Source organism: Aedes albopictus, chromosome 2, assembly GCF_035046485.1.
Source record: "Aedes albopictus strain Foshan chromosome 2, AalbF5, whole genome shotgun sequence".
Classification (NCBI taxonomy): domain Eukaryota; kingdom Metazoa; phylum Arthropoda; class Insecta; order Diptera; family Culicidae; genus Aedes; species Aedes albopictus.
The window spans coordinates 404780981-404803462 of record NC_085137.1 but is presented as its reverse complement, the minus strand read 5'-3'; the positions used below and the strand labels follow the sequence as shown (position 1 = coordinate 404803462).

At 41.3% G+C, this 22482-nt stretch overlaps 1 protein-coding gene across 6 annotated transcripts in view; it reads right to left on the bottom strand.

The window, feature by feature from the left end:
* LOC109413869 (voltage-dependent calcium channel subunit alpha-2/delta-3) overlaps window positions 1-21784 on the bottom strand; it is a 48858-nt gene extending 27074 nt beyond the window's left edge. Inside the window, exons 1-10 of one of the 6 annotated variants that reach the window (XM_029860880.2) lie at window positions 20948-21784; window positions 20800-20881; window positions 20527-20631; window positions 7588-7855; window positions 6682-7523; window positions 6481-6621; window positions 5731-5814; window positions 5343-5399; window positions 4218-4298; window positions 4066-4140 (exon numbers count right to left, since the gene is read on the bottom strand). In XM_029860880.2, coding sequence (XP_029716740.2) covers window positions 4066-4140; window positions 4218-4298; window positions 5343-5399; window positions 5731-5814; window positions 6481-6621; window positions 6682-7523; window positions 7588-7855; window positions 20527-20631; window positions 20800-20881; window positions 20948-21066 — 1854 coding nt within the window. In that variant the 5' untranslated portion in view covers window positions 21067-21784. The remainder of the gene's footprint in view (window positions 1-4065; window positions 4141-4217; window positions 4299-5342; window positions 5400-5730; window positions 5815-6480; window positions 6622-6681; window positions 7524-7587; window positions 7856-20526; window positions 20632-20799; window positions 20882-20947) is intronic. The other 5 variants (XM_029860882.2, XM_029860881.2, XM_029860884.2 and 2 more) reach the window with 5 other exon arrangements.
* Between the last annotated feature and the right edge of the window lie 698 nt (window positions 21785-22482).

Genomic DNA, 22482 nt, shown 5'->3' with positions numbered 1-22482 from the left:
AATGAACCCTTGAGGTATTTTCGGGGGAATTTCCGAAGGAGTTCCTTGACTAACTTTTGGTAGAATTCCTGAAGGACTTTCTGAATGAATCAAAACATCCCTGGAAAAACTCCTAGATGAATTTCTTTGGGAGTTCCTGAAAAAATCAAATTCCACAAAAAACTTCTTGAAGGATTTCGTGGAGAAAAAAAAATGTTTACAGTATATATTCCTGATAGAATCCCAGGACGAGTTTCTGAAGCATTTGGATTTCCTTTGCAGGAGCTACGAGAGGCATTCTTGAAGGAAATCCGTGGATGAACTCCTAAAAATTTCTTGAAGATAATTGTGAGGAAGTCCTGGATGATTTCTTGGTTAACTCCTGGCGCCTTTATAAATCACCCTGAAATTATCTTAAAGATTTCCAATACAAACCGCTACAGGAATTCCTTTAGAAATCCTTAAAGTAATTAAAAAAAATCTTCAGGTAATCCTGGAGAAGTTCTTGGATGCATCTCTGGAAAAGATGATGTAAAATATCTGAAGGAATAAATTTTCGAAGAGATACTGAGAGAAATTTCTGAAGGAATCACTAGAGGAATTCCTGGAGTAATCTCTGCAGACATTTCTGGAGAAATCCTTGAAGGAATTCCAGAAGGGATTCCCGGAGGAATACCTGGAGGAATTCCCGGAGGAATTTTTGAAAGTATATGTGGAGAAACTCCTGGATGGATTCCTTGAGGAATCCCTGAATGAATTCATTGAGGTATTCGTGGAGGAATCCCTGGAGAAAATGGAAATTTCCTTGACGGAATTCCTGGATAAATTCTCGGAGAGATCCCTGGAGAAACCCCTGAAGCTATTCCTAGAGGAAACTCTGTAGGAATTCCTGGAGAAATGCTTGAAGGAACTTCTGGACAAATTACTGGTAAAATCCCTGGAGGAATTCTTGGAGGAGACCCTGGAGGAATTCCTTGAGAAGTCTTTAGGCGCTGTCCATACACTACGTAAACTCATTTTGGGTCATCTCAGACCCCCTCCCCTCCGCAGACTTTTGTTCATACAAAATTTTCGAAATTTCTATGGAGCGTAGACTTTGGCCAGACCCCCCTAAGAGTCTACGTAGTTTATAGACAGGCCCTTAGAGGAATTCTTAGAGGACTCCCTCGAGAAATTTCTGAAGGAATACCTGGAGGATTTCCTGGAGGAATCCGTGGAGAAATTCGTGGATGAATTCCTGGAGCGATCCCTGGGAAAATTCCGGAAGGAATCCCTGTATTAATTCCTGGAGAAATCTCTAGAGAAATTCTGGAGGAATATCTGGAAGAATCCTCGGAGGATTTCTCGGAGAAATCTTTGAAGGAATTCCTGGAAGAGTCCCTGCGAAAATTCCTGGAGATATTCGTGGAGAAATTCCTGGAGAAATCTCTAGAAAAATCCTTGGAGGAATCCCTGGATAAATTCGTGGAGGAATTCGTAAGGCAATTCCTGGTGGGATTCTTTTTTTTTCCTCCCCTGTTGGGGAAATTAAGCCACTGCGTCCAAAAGGCTGAACTTTTGTGGCGGGATTCTTAGAGGAATCCATAAAACAACTCCTGAAGGAATGCCTGGACAATTTCCTGGAGGTATTTCTAAAGGAATCCCTGGAGGATTTCCTGGAGAAATTTCTGAAGAAATTCCTTAGGTAATAGGTAAATAGGAGAATTCCTGAAAGAATACCTGGAGGATTTTCTGAATGAATTTCTAGAGAAATCCCTTAAGGAATTCCTACAGAAATCTCAGGAAGAATTCCTGGAGAAATCCCAGGAAGAATTCCTGAAGAAATTCCAGGAGGAGCTCCTGGAAGAACTCTTGGAGGAATTCCTGGAGAAATTACTGTAGGAATCTCTGAACGAATTTCTGGAGGAATCTCTGGAGATATTTTTGGAGGAATTCCTGGAAGAATTCCTGAAAGAATTCTTGGATGAATTCCTGAGGCAATTTCTGGAGGAAATCCTCGGGGAATTCATGGAGGAATTTCTGAAGCAATTTTTGGAGGAATCTCTGTAGGAATTTCTGGAGGAATCGCTGAAGTATTTCCTGGAAGAATCTCTTGAAAAATCCATGGAAGAATTCCTGGATACATTTCTGGAGGAGTTCCAAGGGGAATTCCTCGTGGAATTTTTGGAGGAATCCCTGAAACAATTCCTGGAGAAATTCCTGGAAAAATTTTTGAAGGTATCTCTGGAGGATTTTGCTGGAGGAATTTCTGAAAAAAAAAATCCTGAGGTAATAACTCGAGGAATTCTGGGAAGACCTCCTGGAGAATTTCCTGGATGAAATCTTGAAAGAATGCCTGGAAGAATTTCTGGAGAAATGCCTTGAGGAATCCCAGAAGGAATTCCTGAACAAATCCCAGGAAGAGCTCATGTAAAAAACTCCTGAAGTAATTCCTGGATGAATTCCTGGATGAATTCCTGGAGGAATTCCTGCAGGAATCCCTGAACGAATTCCTGGAGGAATCTCTGGAGAAATTCTTGGAAGAATTCCTGAAAAAAATGTTGGAAGAATTCCTGAAGCAGTCCGTGTTGGATTTCATTGAGGAATCACTGAAACAATCTCTGGAATCTCTGAAAAAATCCTTGAAGGAATTCCTGGATAAATTCCTGGTGGAATTCTGGGAGAAATCCCTGAAACAATTCCTGGAGGAACTCCTGAAGAAATTCCTCAGGTATTACCTAGACGAATTCCGGGAAGAGTACCTGGCTAGGGGCGGGACAGCTCTAATATTAATTAGCGATATTAGAAGTATTAGAAAATATTAGTCCCAGAGCCCTAGCAAATTTAAACAAAGTAAGCCACCTCGTTTGAACTGATTTGATTTCGGGTGACAACCGTGATGACAACAAGAAAAAAAATATGATCGTGGCGCTTCCATCGTCTTTGTGTTGCATGAGTTAATGAATAAGGACTAGAAAACTAATGTCGGCAAAATCTTGCTCTCTTATTGAACTTCTCATACCAGCTCATACCAAGAGAATCAATTTGGGATTGGGACATGCAGATGACGGACAACTGCAAACAGTCGTGATAGTATCCGCACGTACTTCTATCACACAAAAGTTTATTTGTCGTATGTGCCGTAGAGTTTGGTCTGAAGATCTTATACAATATTGAGGTCACATCACCGGAGATAATTCGATATTTGATTAGCTTGGCTATTGATTGGAACCAGAAAAAACATCCTAGTTCAAAAATGCTTCAGAGAAATTTAACTAAAGTGTTGGCAGAATACTGCACCGTCGCACGTGCAAGGGAAAATGATATTCTCAGTTTCACAGTTCAGTTTTTTTTTTATATTTATGCAACATAGAAGTTTAGCAATCAACATCAGTAGTCGTTTTCCTCGAGAAGTTCAATAGAGCCATTTCTTATGATTCCTCCTACCCTCCTAGCCATGGGCTTTCAATAGCCATGTCCTCGATGATATATGCTGGAGCCGTGGCTGGTGCTCAGTTTATTCTCCCAGCTAAAATAATCAATAGAAATTTAAGTAGTTACCCGAACAAATTGTAGAAAAGTTGCGGACATACCGTACCTCCACCTCGCGTCTTCATGACAGTTTTTAGTTATTGCTTGAAAAGTCATGACATACTATCCAAAAACACGAGTCGGTTGACGGTAAAGATTAGGACATTAATATTTATTAGGCTGTATTAGAGTCGGTATTAGACGTTGTCCCGCCCCTAGGTACCTGGAGAATTTTCTGGATATAATCTTGAAAGAATGCCTGGAGGAATTTCTGTAGCAATCCCTTGAGAAATTCCTGGACGAACCCCAAGAAGAATTCCTGAATAAATCCCAGGAGTAGCTCCTGGAAAAACTCCTGGAGGAATGCCTGGATTGATTCCTGTGGGAATCCCTGAACGAATTCCCATTTAAAAAGCACGGTGTAGAAAAGAGCAAAAAAATTGTCGGCCACATAACGGTTAAACAATTCCTGGAGGAATGCCAGGAGAAAACCCTGAACAAATGCGTCGAGGAATCCCTTACAACCACTATGTTAATTAGAACGCGCAAATAGGCATGCATGTTTCATATACTTACAACTGGACGGAAATCGGGGTGCGTTAGAATATACCCGTTATTCGTAACGATGAAGGCGTACCCGTTGACTCCAAGCTGAAACAAACAATATCCAATTTGATCCAATGTTCCTTTCCACTTTAACTGTGTGTTAGTACAACAAGTCAACTCACCAAATGTGGCTTCAAGTATTTCTTGATTTCCGAGATTGGTACGTCCGCCCCGGCTACACCGAGTATATTCGCCACCTTGGTCTGCATGAAATTAGCAATGTTGGGCATTAGTGAATGAATTTTATTATTTCGGATTCGTAAATGTGTTAAAAATACTAGTAAATGTTGTTGGAACTAGCAGCAAAATATGCAGTTTATGGTGGTTATGGAGGAAAACCTTTATGCAATGAAATTGTCTAATAAAAGTGACTAAACTATTAACAAAAAAAAAACATCGCTAAATGAATGCATAGATATATGGGTTAACTTAAACGAATTCTACAACTATATCACGCTTCAACAAATATGTATATTTTTAAAAATAAAACCCAAAAACTTGTAAGCTAAAAAATCATGTTTTTGAACACATTAAGATGTTCAATGTCCTAGTATTTGATGGAAAAGATGATAGTTTAAAGTCCCCAAAAACATGAACATTTAAGGTAAGGACATTTGGAAATGTGGACTGTTAGGTAACTGTAGGGTCTAGCTACGAAATTACACGCACACTGGTTAATGTATTATATAGGTTACGTAGTACAGACTATGGGTGATAGGTATCGTTGTGTTTATGGTATCCAACCTGGAAACTATTCTACACTGATTGGGGTTTGAAAGGAACCTATTAAAAGATTAAATGGATCACTTACTACTAGCAAGTGTTCTACCTTAAAATATTCATGGATACTTTCTCAAAAAACACTCGCTGGCAGTTAACTAAACTCACTAATGAAACTTTGAACGATTTTCCTAATGAAAAAAACAACTCTGACTATTTTACTGTTTGGTTATATACTTCTAGTATGAAACTTGAACACACACACGCATGAAACTAGCCAAACGGAACGCTCCACGTCGCATTCAAAATGTGGGTCAATAGTCGATTACTTTCTTCTCTCGACGATTTCGGTTTATCTGACTGGATTTTAAGGTCTAAGGTCTAAACTCTTGCTAGGTGGTTAAATAGCGTTTCTTGTTTAATGATATTGAAATTCAAAACAAACTGGCGCCCTACGCACTGGCCTAAGTAAACTCTGTCGATTTCAAAACTAACTATACTGCATCTGCGCTTATTGTGCGAAGTACCTCTCGTGTTATCGTAACCCAGTAAGCCGCATTGACGAGGATGTCTTCGGTGATGTTCTGAATAGGGGACAGTTTGAAGTACGGGGCGGCGTCGATAGCAAGATTGTTTTCATGGTTTTTTACACACAAAGTACAGATAGGGACAGTTTTTGTTTTGTATGTTTAGGGCATAGAACGAAAAGAAAATCAGTATTATAAAACAGAGAAGCAAGTGACAGAAGGTAGAAATGAAACGGATGAGTAGATGTACAGTTCAGCTGTGAATGCCTGTTTGGTAGTCAGCACCAAGGTTGATAGATTAGAACAAAACTTCAGAAACATTTACCTCGGACCTGACGATACCTGAAAACGGAAATGGATTGTCATGGTTCTGAAAGCCATTACTTACAGCATTTTCCCGACGATCGAACACAGGCACAGACACTGTTGTCATGAAGTTGTACTTCTGGTTGTTTGAGTAAGGATCTTGATTCTGAAAAAAAATCAATAAAATATTAGACTGAATAGAGACGATGCAAATTCCTAAATACACAATAGGGTGCCTGTACCAGTTATCGCACTACCTAAGGAAAACTATTTCTACAAAAATAAGAAGAAGACCGACGAATGTCGTCGATATGTCAAATGATAGATTTGTTTTCATACTTTACAGGAAAAATATAAAATCTGAGCCAAACCCACTTTTACTATTTATTACGGCGTGTGCCAATGATAGGAACCCTGTACCAGTTATGGACATACTTTTTAATTTCGGTTCCACTTCGCACTATTTACATGCATTCCTTATGGGATTTGCCATAACTGGTACACTATGGCGAAATAGGGTGCAAGGAAGCCGAAATTTTAAGGAAAATGATTTATTTCTATCATAATTTGAGCAAAATGTGAACTTTAAATGAGTGCAATCATCTTTTATGAACGTGATCTATTGTTCACATATTTTTTCTTGATGATTTGCATCGTTAAAGATTGAAAATCAACTATGGCGAATTTGAGGTACTATAGCCATAACTGGTACACTGAGCCTAATTAGGTATCATAATAATAACATGGAACGAGCTCACCAATTCATAATCCGTTTTGATAGATGACTGTGACGAGAGTACAGCCACAAAGGAATGCTTTCCAATATACTTACCATTCGCTGTTTCATGATCATCCTGCGGTGCTGTTCTTCTGGAGAGAAGAATATCACTCGATTCTTACGGTAATCGATGAACCGTTCCTTCTGTTCAGCTCTTTCTTTTATTTCCCACAACCAGTCCGTCATTTTTGGATCCTAAAAGAAGTCACAAAATCGACATACCACATCTTAAAAGGTCCCCCTTTACCAACAAACCTCAACGTCCGCGTACACCTCGGACCACACCACCGGATGTTCCCGTTTATTCAACACCAGTGGCCGCGCTATCACCGGTATGTAGTTCAGCACCTCTTCCCGCACCTCGGCCAGCGTGCTCAAGTGTACGTAGTAGCCTTGATTCTTACAGGCCATTTCCTTGATCTCCTTGACATCGGCGACCTCCCGGCCTATCAGATAGGTAAAGACCCGCACCGGGATAAAGGGCAACTCCTTCCAGTTGTACTGCTCAAAGATATCCTCGAAGCTGTACGGAACACCATCCGAAACGAGCATAATGGCCTGGTTGCACCGGGCACCGTTTCGACTCTCGCGGAAGGTTTCCAACAGCTCGAAGGCCTTGGTCAAGGCCGCCGAGACGTTCGCAATCTCAGTCGTTTCGATGTTATCCATTCCTAGCTTCAGCTCTCGGATATTACCCATGTTGGCTTGAACCAGCGTATCGCGAAAGCAATCGACAACTTCGGTCACCTCTTCGGAGAAAGTGAAGATGTTGACGTAATCGTTAGGACCCAACGTGTCCAAGATGTTGGACACGACGTGCTTGGCGATGTCTTTGCGCTGGCCCGTCATGGAACCGGAGCTGTCTACTAGGATAATGACATCTTTCGGACTGTTGGCCGCCTCAATGTACCAGGAGCGTAACCGGCAGTCGTAGAGATCGACCGGATCCTCTACCCACTTGGTCGCCGGGAACTGGCGGAGGAAGCCCGTCGAACTGCCAAAGTACTGCCACGTCAACGTCGGGTCGCCGATGTAGTTGTTGTAGAAGATCGAGTCCAACGCTTCGGACCACTTGATTGCCTTGATCACCTCAGTTGCTGCAATTGTTCAAAGAAGTAATTCAGTTGAAAGTTCAACGGTCTACAAACGCTTGATACCAACCTCTATCGTACACATTGGTGGGCACGTGCACCGAACTGACCGAGGTATTGACCGCTTCGTTGAAGAAGTGTTTCTTCTTAGTGAGAACGATCTCTTTGGGCGGGATTGGTGTTGTTATATCAGCGGGATCTTCGTCGATCATCGGTATCGGTGTGGTGATGATCTCGCCCGGTTCGATCATCTCCTTGGCATTGTAGTACTGGAAACTTTGGTTCACTGGTTCCTCATCGTACGAGATGGCCGTGTTTTCGGCGGTGTCCATGATGCGCTGAAACGGGATGGACGTTGAATAAGTGGTACATTCAAGCATGGTAACCGATATGGACCAGTAGGTCTGTGCCAAAAAAGGGAGAGAAAAAAAAGCATGGTAACGTAGATTTGGAGTGCCCAAAAAACATGACGTTTCGGGGACGCTAACACTTAGGTCGGTAGAGAGGCCTGTTTTCGTTCGCTACTTCACACATGGGAGCTTTCACACAGTTACCAATGGCAGCGGTCAGAGACAAGTGGCTTTTGCTCCAGCTAGAGGGATGATCATTAGGCCGTCCCTATTTTTGCAAAAGTTGGAAATGTTAAAAGTTCAATATTGCAAAACGATCGTTTTAGCTAAAAAACCATCCTGCCAAAATTAGAAGTCCGTGTCTCAAGGCTAAGTGGTTTCGACGAAAAAAATATCGTATTCTACTAGAATCGGTGATTTTGCTCAGAATTGCGATATATCTTTTTGTTTCTGAGTTATTGACAAAAAACTATCTAAAAATGAGCATTTTTACCATTTTTTGAAATGCCTGGGGAAACCTGCCATATTTTGTCCAATAACTCAAAAACGAAAAGAAATATCGCAACTCTGAGCACTTTTTAGGCCTTTAAGGTCCTAAAATCACTGATTCTAGTAGAGTAGGATATTTTTTTTCGTTGGAAACCTGGACCTTCTTTCTCGTGCAACTCGTGGGATTAAATAAGAATTCAAGTCAAAAACAACAAATAAGTGGTAGTGGTATTGGCGAGGCTAACCCCTTCGCAAGAAGTGGGTTGGCTAGGTATCCGTTAAGGAGAAGTGAGGAGTCAGTAGAAGGAAGCTGCACACGCAGCTCCAGCGTAGAAGCTGCGATTCATTTCCCGGCTAGCCTGCCGGGGGAGATATTGGACGGAGCGTGATTGATGAGGGCCATCAACCAAAAAAGTGATGGGCTATCTGCAATAGAGGTGGCTGAGCAGCAGCTTCATGGACTTTGCGTCCATGAAGTTCAACATAAGCAAGAACCTTAAAACGGCCCTGCTGCGACTTCATAAGTCGATGGACGATGCCCAGCAAGATCACGAGAGACTCACGAAGACTGCAGCAGCGCCAGAACCGGCGAAAGCAAAGGTTACGAAGTCTACCCAGACAGAGGCCTTCGCTTTCGTAGGATACCTAAAAGGTGTGGCGGATGCGGACGAAAGTCGAGTGGAAGAGGAAAAAGAAACAGCAGTAAGTCAAGCAGATTAGAGACGCCAAACCAAGAAGGCATAGAAGAGTAGGTATCAAACGCGTGAAGGGCGACGCACTCGTCATCAAGACCGAACAGTCTAAGTACTCGAACGTCTTGAGGACGATGCGAAGCGACGCCAAGCTCGTGGATCTGGGAGGCGATGCGGTGGCATAAGACAAGGCAGCACGCGTCCACCCATTTGTCTGATTCGTTACGGGAAATCCGTGAACAACAGGCACCCAACGAGTGGTCCAAGGTGCACGTTCACAGTGCAGGTTACGCCGCTAAACCTGTACCACTCTGACGCAGTTCAGCAACTACTTTGTCTGGCGTTTTCTGAGTGGGGTATACAGGGTATACAGAGTACCCGCCGGCAACGGCAATTGGGTCGCGGATGGGTCCAGACACATGGCGGCGATATGTACGACGGGTAAATACCTCGGTGTCTACTTCCTATGAGGGCTTCGTGGTCGCCAAAGTAAACGGGATCATCTTCTGTAGCTCTTTTGCGCCTCTGCGGTGGTCGATCGAGCAGTTCACGTAGATGCTGGACTGCATGTCGACTGTGCTGTCAGAGTGAAGGCCGATGGTAATAGCGGGTGACTGTCATGCCTGGGCCGTGGAATGGGGAAGCCGTTTTAAGAGTTAGCAGGACCAGACCCTAATAAAGGCACTGGCCATGCCAGATGCCGATCTGGCTGATGTCGGTACCAAAACTACCTTTAGTGGAACCGGTGCGGTGTCGATTATTGACATTAGTTTTTGTAATCCTGATCTAACAAGTAGTTCAAACTGGAGCGTAGACAATAGCTACACTCACATCGATCACCTGGCGGTTCGCTACAGTATCGATTACAGCAGCAGCAGGCAGCAAGCCTAAGCCCTCGAAGGTGGGAGACATCATACTTCGACGAAGGGGTATTTAGGGAGGCGCTCCGACGTGAGCGAAACTTACTTGGTTTAGACGGCGACAAAATGGTTGCGGCGCTCTCGCGTGCGTGCGATGCGAGCATGTCTAGAAGTTCTTCAGCGCGAGTCCACCTTAGAAGTTCTTCAGCGCGCCCTACTGGTGGTTTCAAGCGATTGCCGACATGCGCCGCGCCTGCCTACGGACTAGGCGGCGGATGCAGCGAACACGATCTGAGGAAAATGCGAACCGAACGACGCGCTGAAGACCGTGATAAGGGCAAGCAAAAAGGCCTGCTTCGAAGGTCTCTACCAGAGTGCCAATGCGAATCTGTGGGGTGAGGCCTACCGGGTTGATGGCCAAGACGAGAGATGTAATGGCTCCTACAGAGCAATCTCCAGAGATGTTGGAGGGGATCAACGAGGGGCTTTTTTCGCGTCATGATCCTAGTCCTCAACCTCCTTTCGTAGGACAGCCGGAGACTGGGGCTGACGTTGAGGAGAGGGTTCCTTAGCGTAGGTAAGGCCCCAGGTCCGGACGGAGTTCCGAATCTGGCCTTTAAAAGTGGCTATTGCAGAGGCTCCCGAGGTGTTCAGGTATGCTATGCAGAAATGCCTGGACAAAGGAGTTTTCCCAGAAGTTTGGAAGTGGCAGAGCCTGGTTCTATTACCAAAGGCGAGGAAACCACCCGGATACCCCTGTGCAAATAGACCAATATGCTTGATCGACACGGCGGGGAAGGTGCTCAAAAAGATCATCCTCAATAGAATGTTGTGGCACACCGAGGATGTAAATGGTCTCTCGAGTAGCCAGTACAGCTTCCGGAGCTGGAGGTCGACCGTAGACGCTATCTTGTCGGTTTCATAAACCGCCGGGAAAGCACTCGAGCGTAAGAGAAAGAGGATTTGCTACTGAGAGTAGTGGATGTAAGGAACGCGTTTAATAGCGCTAGTTAGCCAGCTATTGCCGATGCGTTCCTGTGTCTGGGGATTCCCGGGTTCCTGTGCAAGATTCTCGGAAGTTACTGTGAGGTGTTGGTAACCCTATGGAGGAAATGCTAACAGACATCATGCACGAAAGCATTTCGGCTTCCGAAGCATGACAGTTGATAGGCACGACCTCGGGCACGACAGTGTGGCCGCACAGCACTCGGCCTCTTTCTCTTGCAGACCGTCGTCGAAACCACACGCATAGGTGAGTTGCTCCCAGCGGAGCCCATCGGTTTCCGCTGATCAACCCGCCATTCAGTTGGCATGATCGGCGGAATTCCACAGTTACTTCCAGAATCGAGTACTAGTTTACGACACACGGTGTGTTGAAACAGGATTATTATCGCACTTTCATGAACCTAAAATATTTTTGCGTTATAAGTTAGCCCTAGCTGTAGAAAACTTGCGAGCTGTGTTTACGTCGTGCTGCTGTCATCATTTGTAAACCAATTTGGCCATTCAACAAATTTTGCATTGCGTGTTTCTCGCGTTTTTCGTGGTCAATTTTAAAAATCTTGTCGCGGGTTATTTGTTCGTGAAAGCATTGCGAAGGACATTTAAAACCTGAGTGGATCTATAGCCAGACTGTTAAGTCACAACGCATCGGCCAACTAGCTGGTGAAGATCGCGGACTGAAAGACGAAGCTGCAAGCAGTAATGGGAATTATCGGAGTTCTGAGAAAACAATCAGACGAAACGGTGACCTGTGGCGATTTGGTGGGAAACGACCATGACAAGGCCATCGAGGAAGCGGCATCGCAGATCAAATGGACTCCTCAAGATTTGTCTGCAATTGACTGATCTACATCCAGACGATTGGCGTAGGAATGGAAAGATAGCAAGGCGTGGGTGCGATCGTCCGACAAGACGGATATTGGTGAGACCTTTCCGATTACTTATCTATCTATTATATTGTTAAAATGCTCATACATCTTTTAACTATTCGCTATTTTCACCATCCTATCATCTATTGGAAGCCGTTTCAGTTCTGGACGCTTTCTAAGTTGATGATAAGATTTATAAAAATGCTTGCAAGGACTTGGCCAGGTGTCTGAAAATGAGTGGTTCTATGTTATTGTAGATAGTAGCGAAATCTGCAATAGCAATGGATATACTCATCTTTGCAACTCCATCCATGATTTGTGCAAGTATTCGTGCTATGCTATGCTATGCTATGCTATAAGTTAGCCCTAGCTGTATGTATTAAGATTCTGGAGGTTAAAAAATCTTTCATCGGGGAAAATTAAAATAAATTCGATTTTAGTAGTTTACCACTTTTCTCATATAATTATGATATTACGCAAATCTGATGAACCTAAACTCCGTTAGAAAAAGTCCCCTTTCTAATAATAAATTTGAAACCATTTAGAGAGAAACGAATGCAAAGTCTTTCAACGAGTTTAAATTTGTTTGGCGTTCGTTTCATGTGTCCAGCCCACTACAGTCTGCCGAAAGTCATTAATCATAAAAGTCTACATTCCTTCAATATGTCTGGTACATAGATATTTGTAATGAAGGAAAACAAATACTTCCCATTAATGCGACTCATACATTTGAAGAAACACCATACACTTGTGACTCGTACCATTTGCAGCACATACTCTTCATATGCAAATTTGCCTGAAATAGCGGGTATTAGTTGCACATACTTTACAAGCCAAACCATGTAACGATACACATAAACGGCGATCACACGGTCACGATGATTCGATTGCAAAATCATTAAAGAAATATGGGGACTTAATCACGCGTATTTTTTAACGTTCATGTTAACTGTAAATTAAGTTGTTTTGAGCTTGTTTTGCAGTAATACTGATAGTTCTTCGAATATAATAAAAACTATTATGTATATTGTGCTCTGATTTTTGCAGGGCACGATGTTTAACTAACATGTGAAAATTTATCCTATGAATACTTTTGTTCGCATGTTGGACACATAGGGCCGATTTTTTCACCCTGACTTAAGCGTTAAACCAGGTTTAAATATAAAAGCATTTTTTATGTTTTATGGGTACGCCTGGTTTACCGGTTAATCCGAGGTGAAGAAATCAGCCCTTAGAGAATAGCTTTTAATTATTCTTTCGACACACTCCCTTGATACACGTACTTTAAGGTAAGCATATCATTTTTTATTGTGAAATCAATCAATGTTCGTTTGAAACAGTTTCAGATATGATGATTATGAACCTGGGCATGTTAGCGAAATACATGTACGTAAAAAGAATATCGGATTGAGTACGAGACACTGAAGATGACCTAACAGTTGAGGTCGAAATACGTATTTTGACAGATATGCAAAATAGTAGTGCAATTAAAAGGAACAGTCCTTAACTCTATTTTTTGCTTAGTTTTAGATATGTTCATTGTTGTTTATGCTGAGAAGAAATTTAACTAAATTTTCAGATAAAATAAAAATTGAAAATGTAGAACAAGATTAAGAAGACATCAATGCTCTGGAGATGTCATAAAATATATGAAAAACAACAACAAACAGTGATGTGCAAAGTGAGGCATTATTGACGGAATTTGAGGTTTCAATACAACTTTTAAAGAACTTTTCTTTGTTTTTTTATGCTTCATTTTGGAATCATTGGATAGATTTTGATTGCTAAATGGTTATAACACATAGAAGATGGTTGGAACTATTATTTCATGCAGTCATAACATTGAAACCATTAAAAAGCATGAAGTTTTTATCAAGACCAAAGTGTCTTATAAAATAAAACTACAGATAACTCAGACGAACATAGAAAAAAAATACTGCACGAGACTACTATTATTGAAATTCATCATATTACTTGCAAATTGATATGTTTCCAACATATTTTGGACTTATACTATAAGATTTCATTCACATTGACATCTATTAAGCATGCGTTTCATTCAGTAAGGTAAACTCTTAATAAAAACTTGAGATGTTTTGAAAAAGATTTCATACCATTTGTATAATTATCCTTGTTTGATTTAAAAAATGTTATGACATTCAAATTGCTTATCATGACTAGATAATATCACATTAACCCGCTGTTTCATCTTACTCCACTTTTTAAGTGTAGAATTAGCTATAAGTTAAAATACACGTTAATACCCTGGCCAAGTTCGCAGGGGTTGACGGTATTAAAGTGAAGGAGTTTCATTTTGATTATTGTAATGTAGTGTTCTTTAGTGAAACATATCACCTTTTTAACACTTTAATGCGCCTCCAACGGTTCATCACGAACCGGCTGCTGCAGATGGAGTATGGCTGATCATATGCATCAGACATGCTCGATAAACACGGAGGAACCGCCAGGGCTCAGTAGAGTCTATTCCCAAGCAATAGTTCCAAGTCGGTTGGATTTGAGAAGGTTTTGATGATCGTTTCAAATCCTAATAAAAGTATTATAGGATTTGTGAAGGGTTTTGGAACCTTTAACAGCCAGCTGACTTCAAAATGTTGTTTGGGCTCTATTTTCCACGTTTCTCGGTTGATTTTGATTAGTAATTTATTAATGTCATAGTCGCTTTTTCGATTTTTTACCATGTTAGTTGGACATATTTTCTTTAAATAATGCAATTAAAATCAACCGACGAATTATTAGTGGGAAGGAGATTTGCAGCATTTAATTGTGCTGATAGATTCGAAGCTAACGTGCGAACACTTAAACGCATTGTTGACGTCAATGCGTTTGACGTGACATTTTGGACAAAAACTGACTGCTTTTTATTAACTGAACAACGTTACTTTTGTATGACTAGGTTGACATTTCTAGGCCACGCATGAGAAAATGACATGGTTTATCGAGGTAGGACCGATAGGATAGAACGAATTTGAATATTTTTCATAGTATTTGTAGGGGGATGAATACATAATAGTTGACAAGCAATTTTTGTTTTATTACAATCAACTGACCAACTTGGCGTATTTTTGTTTATCTCTTAGATGGTGTTATGACACCAACAGAAAAATATCAGGAGTTCAGTTACATGTTTCTGTGGGTTTTTCACCGATGACAATTTAAGGACACAAGAGATGAACACAGAGAAGTAGAAATAAAGAAAACAATTGACACAGAATCGACTATATTTTAACATACGTGTTCGACTGATTCGATGAATCTATCTAGAAGGATCTAGAAGACAATTAACGCTAAGATTGGAAAAAAGCTTGTAGTTGAGACTAGACTAAAATAGTGGCCGATAGGAAACAATGCGCTAGACAGCATTATTATTCATTTTTTAATATTTACCCGTAGGCTTTTCGCCGGTTGACAGTACAGTATTTAGCTGTGTACGAAGATACGGATTAGTTGGTGTACAGATGACAAGGTTCTCACGGGAAGTGCTTCAAGCGAGGCTTACATAACAACTGACAATAAAGAAACCTATTTTCCTTGACTTTCTACGCAATCAACATCCGACCGAACACACGTGTTTTCGTTAATCTTCTAGGCATTATTAAGACATGACGTATGTGCATGACGAAACAACTAGCAGGACACAGTTCCAGACGTCTCTTTTTAATGACGACATTCAGCATATTTCCAATAAAACTACACTTCAATAAAGCAAAGACTAAAGCTGCTATGATAGAACAGATCAGAATGACTTAATTGACTTATTGACTACATATTGGAGATCTACTTCGAATAACTGACAAATTGACAAGAACCTAACTAAATGCATGGACCATACTGCAAAAAAAACAATTGACAAAAAGAAAAAAAAAAAAAGGGGGAAACTTTTATTAAAACTATTTTTGTTCAACGCAGGCCAAAACAGTGTCGACTTGGGCCACGATATGCCTACGTACTTCTGTGTGTTGAAACAAAAATAGAGGCTCATAGAAGCAAACGTAGGGAAAGGGTGCGGTGTTAGAACATAAGCACAGTGTGCTACCGCCGTAATCACTGTAAAAAAAAAAAAAAAAAAAAAAAAAGTTAAAATACACGTTAATAAAAAAATCTTATTCCACCCGTTTCAACTTGCCCCGGTGCACCTTATTTCAAACCGAATGTTAAAAAATGCATTAACATATAATGACAACGCCAATCTAATGTATTTTGTGTTAACTTTTTGTTATTTGAGACTCAACAGCCCACTTAACCCTAAAGGTATCAATTTATAAGTAACAAGGAGATAGGTCTTTAAAAATTTTGAAGATTTTGTATGGACGAGAGCCCTCAACTGATCAGAAGCAGAACTTTTACAAATAATTCACGCACACTCAGTATAGTCGACTCATAACTTTTTGGCAAATATTCATGTAGATGTGGTTTGACATGCAAAGTATGTGCAATTAATACTCGCCATTTCAGGCTAATTAGCACATGAAGGGTATGTGTTGCAAATGTTATGAGCCACAAGTGTATGGTGTTTCCTCAAATGTATGAGTCGCACTAATGGGAAGTATTTGTTTATACCTCCATTACAAATATCTATGAGCCAGACAAATGAAAGGAATTTAGACATTTATGATTTATGATTTTCGGCAGACTGTTGTGGGCTGGACACATGAAACGAACGCCAAACAAATTTAAACTCGTTGTAAAGATTTTTGCATTCGTTTCTCTCTAAATGGATTGAAATTTATTATTAGAAAGGGGACTTTTTCTAGCGGAGTTTAGGTTCATGAGATTTGCGTAATACCATAGCATTTGAGAAAAGTGGTAAACTACTAAAATCGAATTTATTTTAATTTTCCCCGATGAAAGATTTTTTAACCTCCAGAATCTTAATAGATACAACTAAGGCTAACTTATAACGAAAAAATATTTTAGGTTCATGAAAGTGCGATAATAATCCTGTTTCAACACACCGTGCGACACAGAGGTGGGTCGAAGTCCCGCAAGGTTCCATCCTGGGTCCGGTGTTATGGAATGTCATGTACGATGAGGTGTTGAAATTAGAGTTCCCGGTGGGAGTGGAGATTGTCGGCTTTGCTGACGACATTACGCTCGAAGTCTACGGCGAGTCGATCGAAGCAGTGGAGTTGGCTACTACCCATTAGATCAAGATTGTGGAGGTGTGGATGAGGATCAAGAAATTGGAGTTATCTCACCACAAAACTGAGGTGATGGTTGTGAATAACCGGAAGTCGGAGCAGGAAGTGATGATCAGTGTAGGCGATTGCACTATCACTTCGAAGCGCTCCATCAAACACTTGGGGTTGATGATCGACGATAAGCTTACCTTCGGTAGCCACGTTAATTATGCCTGCAAAAGAGCCTCCACAGCTATAGTGGCACTGCCCCGAAATATGTCCAACAGCTCTGTGGTGTATGCCAGTAAGCGCAAGCTTCTGGCTAGTGTCGCCTTTTCCCATACTACGGTATGGCAGCCCGGCTTTCGGCACGGTTCCACCAAAGGAAGGTGGGCCAACAGGTTGATTCCGAGGGTTGATTGTTGGGTTAACGGACGCCATGGGAAAGTAACATTCCACCTGACCCAGGTCCTTTCGGAGCATGGTTGCTTCCGACAGTATCTACATCGTTTCGGGCAGGCGGCAATCTTGTACAAAGGATGTATAATCACCCTCTTCGTGAATATGCGTTTTGCAACTGCGAATAGGACTTTCTGCTGCCTCTGTAACCAGCTAAAGTTCCGTAGTTTGCAGACGAAAACAAAATTCGCGTTGTGAAAGACAATGATCGGTTGCTCTATACGTCCACCAGACTTAAACGTTGAAGGTCGTCAATTGGAGAGCGTTTGGTGTTATTGAACGAACGGTGATACGAGCAATACTCGGAGGTATTAGGTATCAGAAATTCGGCTCAAGAGGCACGTCATCCTCTATTTGGGACATTTGTGCCATCGGCACAATATAAGCATATTTCATCGACTACCTGAGGGAAAAGGAACAAAGGAAATAAGGAATAGGATGGGGGTAGGGACAGGTAGGGAAATAGGAAAAGATACCCTGAAAGAGGATACTAACGCATAAGCGTACCACAATGGCTTCTAACAGCACCCTGAAAAGGGTACAGTAAAAACGCATAAAGCGTAAAGAAAGCCTAACGATATCGTAAATAACATTGTTTAAACGTGTCACAGAGGAATATTTCCATTTCTATAAAAATGTTGGTTTATATGAAGAGGCATGTATGTCAGAAAAACAACACGGACAAAGCGATCTAAGCATTTCAGATGAAAGAGGTCAAACTAATAGGTATGATGCTCATACAATGCATTATCCACTTCCGGAATAAACTTGACAGTAATATCCAAGTGTGCAAACAACCAATTTTATCAAAATATGTTCAAAGTATTCAAATTTGGAGATTCGAAAAGAGCAAAGGGATTTAGTGCCCATTCAACCGATTCTATAGTTATGATACTCCGACTCGGAGTCAAAGAATCAGAACAATAAGAAAAGACATCAGATTCATCAGAAGATGTAATATCGACACATCCGGGGGAAGTGTGTATCGAAAAAGTATTCCAGATAGTCCTCAGCAGATAAAGTTTATTACCGCTCGAGGCATGAGACGCGAGTTTGTCATTTTATTTTGACTGAAAGTAGCAAACACCGGGTAAAACGCATAATGCGCAACTATTTAGTTATTAATTAAAGCTAAGTCACCTACATAGAAAACCCCTTTACGAAAGTATGGTTCTTGGACTAAAACTGTTCTTTTATGCTGAAGATTGATCTGAGGTGTCTAAGCCACTCCCCAAAATAGGCAAGATCAAATTCTTACAATCACAACACAAGAAAATAACAGTAGCGATAAAAAACCAATTCAGTATCGATTAAAGAACACCAGAGGCGAAGATACACAGAGGACAGTTTTCAAAACGCATAATGCGAAGCTATATAGGTGATAATTAAAATTGATAAACAACATACTAATAATCTTACCCTTCACGCAGAAAAAAGCATGGTTAAATCAAAAATATTTCAGGTAAACTCAAATAAATTGTCAGTTTGTTCTGGCAACAAAAATAAAACTGTTTGGAGCAAATCGAACGTCACATTTGAAGCAAATTCAATCCATTTTTGAAACAAACATGTATCTTCTGACAGGTTATGTTAGAAACAAATGTAAACATTTTTGGTTTTTGTGGCAGGTCGGCCCTACGGAAATATTTGTTTTCCAAATGAATTTACAAAATCATTTCCTTCTCTAGGAAAACCCACTTCCCGCGTGGCATTTTCAATGCCAACATCATGTAGATAACATACGCTACCGAAATCAATGGGATTTCGTGGAAACTTTTGGTGAAACTTGCCTTTTTTGCAAGAGGAAATCTTGTTTGGTGATGCAGCTGGAACTTGAGAGTTTTGTTTATGTTCTCGACGGCGGAATGGGGGGCTCTTCAATGGGTATTGTAGAAATCAATATTGTCGTAAATATCGGTTCCGCGGGACACCGTTCTAGAAAATGGCGCAGCCGGTAGGATATATATACTACAAATATGTAATTAAGTTTGTTTTAAAAATTAATATTTTAGTTTTAAATATTTTATCTGTTTACCGAATAAACATGATTATTTTTGTTTCAAACGAACGAAATTTGTCTCCGTGTAAGCCTCGCAGTTAGGAAGGATAGTTGATTATCTCGGAGAAATACAAGGCCAACTGCACCAATATTCCGGTTAGCGCGGTAAGGGCAGAATACTGTGGAGGGCGCCCTAGTACTCCACAGGCTCCGTTAAGCGGTTAGGATTTTATTAGGTCCCCCTAACCAATCATTCCTAAGCACGGTAAGGATACAGCTGCATCACACCATGAATTAGTGGTCACCTGTTTAATGGACTCTGACCACTACCGACACTACACAGCTAAACTTATCGAGAAACGAAGAAAATATTGATGATCAACTTCATACGGGCCCGAACAGCCGAAAGCCCGGAGGAAAAGAATAAAACGAAATCTGGTGGCGTTACATTTGCGTTTGTGGTTAACCCTTATATGTGGCCGACAGGGTACCCGGGTACCCAGTATCCATTTAAAACACGATGTAGAAAAAAGCAAAAACAATTGTCGGACACATAACGGTTAATGAGGACCCCAATAGCACTCAACGTCTAGGGGGACCTGAAGCGTTTGTTCCAGGGCCGAGTCCAGTGGAGAAGGATGCATCATTTGGTGTAGATTCAATGGAGCGAACTGTAGCCCACCGTATACATGTAAGTATACGGTCCATTGCCCAAAAAATCCACTCATACTAAAAAAGATCAAAAATGATTGCAGTTGTGAAATAAATTAAAAGTTATGTATAAGTCTAGGCTCGGCTAAACAACTGTCTAGTCTGCTGCAGTATCGGGAAAATTCTGAATAAATGTGAAAAGAGTTGAAAAGCTTTAGCTTAAAAACGTGATTTTGAATCTATTACTTTTCCAAGGAAAAAGCTCCTATTCGTGATGGTGATCGATGGGAAGTCCTCATAAAAATCACTTCTATATTCCAGATTATGTTGCCAAAAATTCTAAACACGAACATCCCCCTTTTTGCTCTGCATTGTCATACAAAGAAAAACGTCGTACATACCTACCCCTACCCCAGTACAACAAGCCAGCCATATAAAAATCAATAATCCTTCAAAAGTGAAAGCTGCGCTTCCGACCATACCAAGGCATTCTTACTCACCTTAACGGCGCTCACTTTCGCATCCATCATGTACTTGAGGTCCTTGGCCATCTCTTCCACAATTTTTTGTCCATTTTTGCTAACTACTTGTGCTTGTTTAAAACTCTACAATAAAAAAAAAAATAGGAATAAGATGATATCATTTGAGGTAGTACGGTGTCATCATTGCATTGTCCTCCAGCACGTATGACACGGTGATGATTAGGGCAAACGAAAAATCGATAATTGCTATGTGTCACTCGCCAGAATACTGATAGAACGTTCGATACTCACATCTTCTACGTCTTTTCGTCTAGTTATAAAATCTCCTAAGGATGCTAATTCTCCGCCTAGCTTGTCCGCCCATCCCTGGACACTGGAATTGGGAAGCGAAAATCGGAATTAGGTCACTGCGGAGAAAATATAAGGCAGCAGTACTTACATGCTATACTTGATTGTTTTTGGCTCATCTGCACTACGTGTAATTGAGATTGCGAAAACTAACAGAACGGAAAAAGCGATGAAACCCGAGCTATTCTTTATGTACATGGTCTTGAACATTGGCTATTGGCTTCCTGCAGAGTAGTTGTGTCCTACGAGCTAGTTTTCGTTTGCATCCGTTCGCGAGGAGATCCCTCTGGATCATATCCAGCTGAAAAGGGGGACCGTCCTCTGCGGATCACTATTTTAGGAGATATGGAAAAATGTCGACCACCACTTGTCTTATCGGGAGGAAAAAACCACTTCGCGCGCCACCGATTCACCTAAATCGGTCCAATTCAGCTACTTCCGGTTGCTGGCGTGGTTAGCTCTCGATGGCTGGCAACTTTAGCACTGTTCGGACTTGTATTTCGCCATTTTGAACGATTTTCTTTCACAACTCGTCACCAGCTAGAACAATGGCGTCCATTTTTTACACTTTTCCGAGCTCTAGTCTGTCATAATTTTTCACCATGGTCCGGATAAAGAAGGGCTCCATTTTCGGTCTGTCCTGCGCAACAGCACCCCCAGTGAGCATGCCCGATTCCCCAATACGCTCCCCGGTGGTGCCTCCATCCGGCTGATAGTAAACAATCAACATGTGGCGGAGCTCTCGTATCAGCTGCAGTGTGTTGGAGCCCTGGTCCTGCAGCACATGGTTGGAAGCACGTGGCTTTGTTGATTGTTTACGGTGCCGGTTCGCCAGGACATGCGCCGTGGGGGAGGTTTTATCCATAAATAATCGCCATTTTCGGCCGTGGCTCGAAGTTGTTTGTAAACAGCTCCCATTTGGGGAAACTTGTTGAATATACACGATGGGGATTGGAATGTGGTTAGTTATCCAGCTTGTGCGGTGAAAACCGAGGGACACGCTGCAGTGTTCCAATTCTGTAGTCTTATGGGTAATTTCAAATAGTTATAGGCTTGTATCAGCAGTTAAACAACGGTTTGACTTTTGGAGTTTCTCAAATTACGTCAAATAAGTCCATGAGAATTGGTTTGACGTTAAACAGAATGATTGCTAATCCAAAGACTGGCGATTGAATCTATCTACCCAAGTAACCAAAAGTTCCGCTTTCCATGACAAAAATTGTCTTACAATTACTATAAAGTTCAAATGCAATTTCGAATGGAATTTTCTGGTCACTAAGCACCCACTAAGCATTTGAATAGGCCGTACAGCAGATCATTTTAAGCATTTGAACTGCTTGCAGCCCTATACATAAAGCAGTTCGAATGCAAAGCTGTCTTTATTTGGCATAGAAGAATCCGTCCTAAAATGCACTGATGAAGTAAAATTTACACAATTCATAGAATCATTCCTGAATGTGATTTAATCATTATTACATGTGAATGATGCCAAGATATGTTTACATAAAACAGTGTCTAGAAACCCAGCAGGCGAACCAACGGGAAAACTTTTGATTTTCCTGTATGAAAATTGGCAACTTCCTGTTTTTCTTGTAATTTTATTTTCAGCCATGTGTTTTCAAGGAG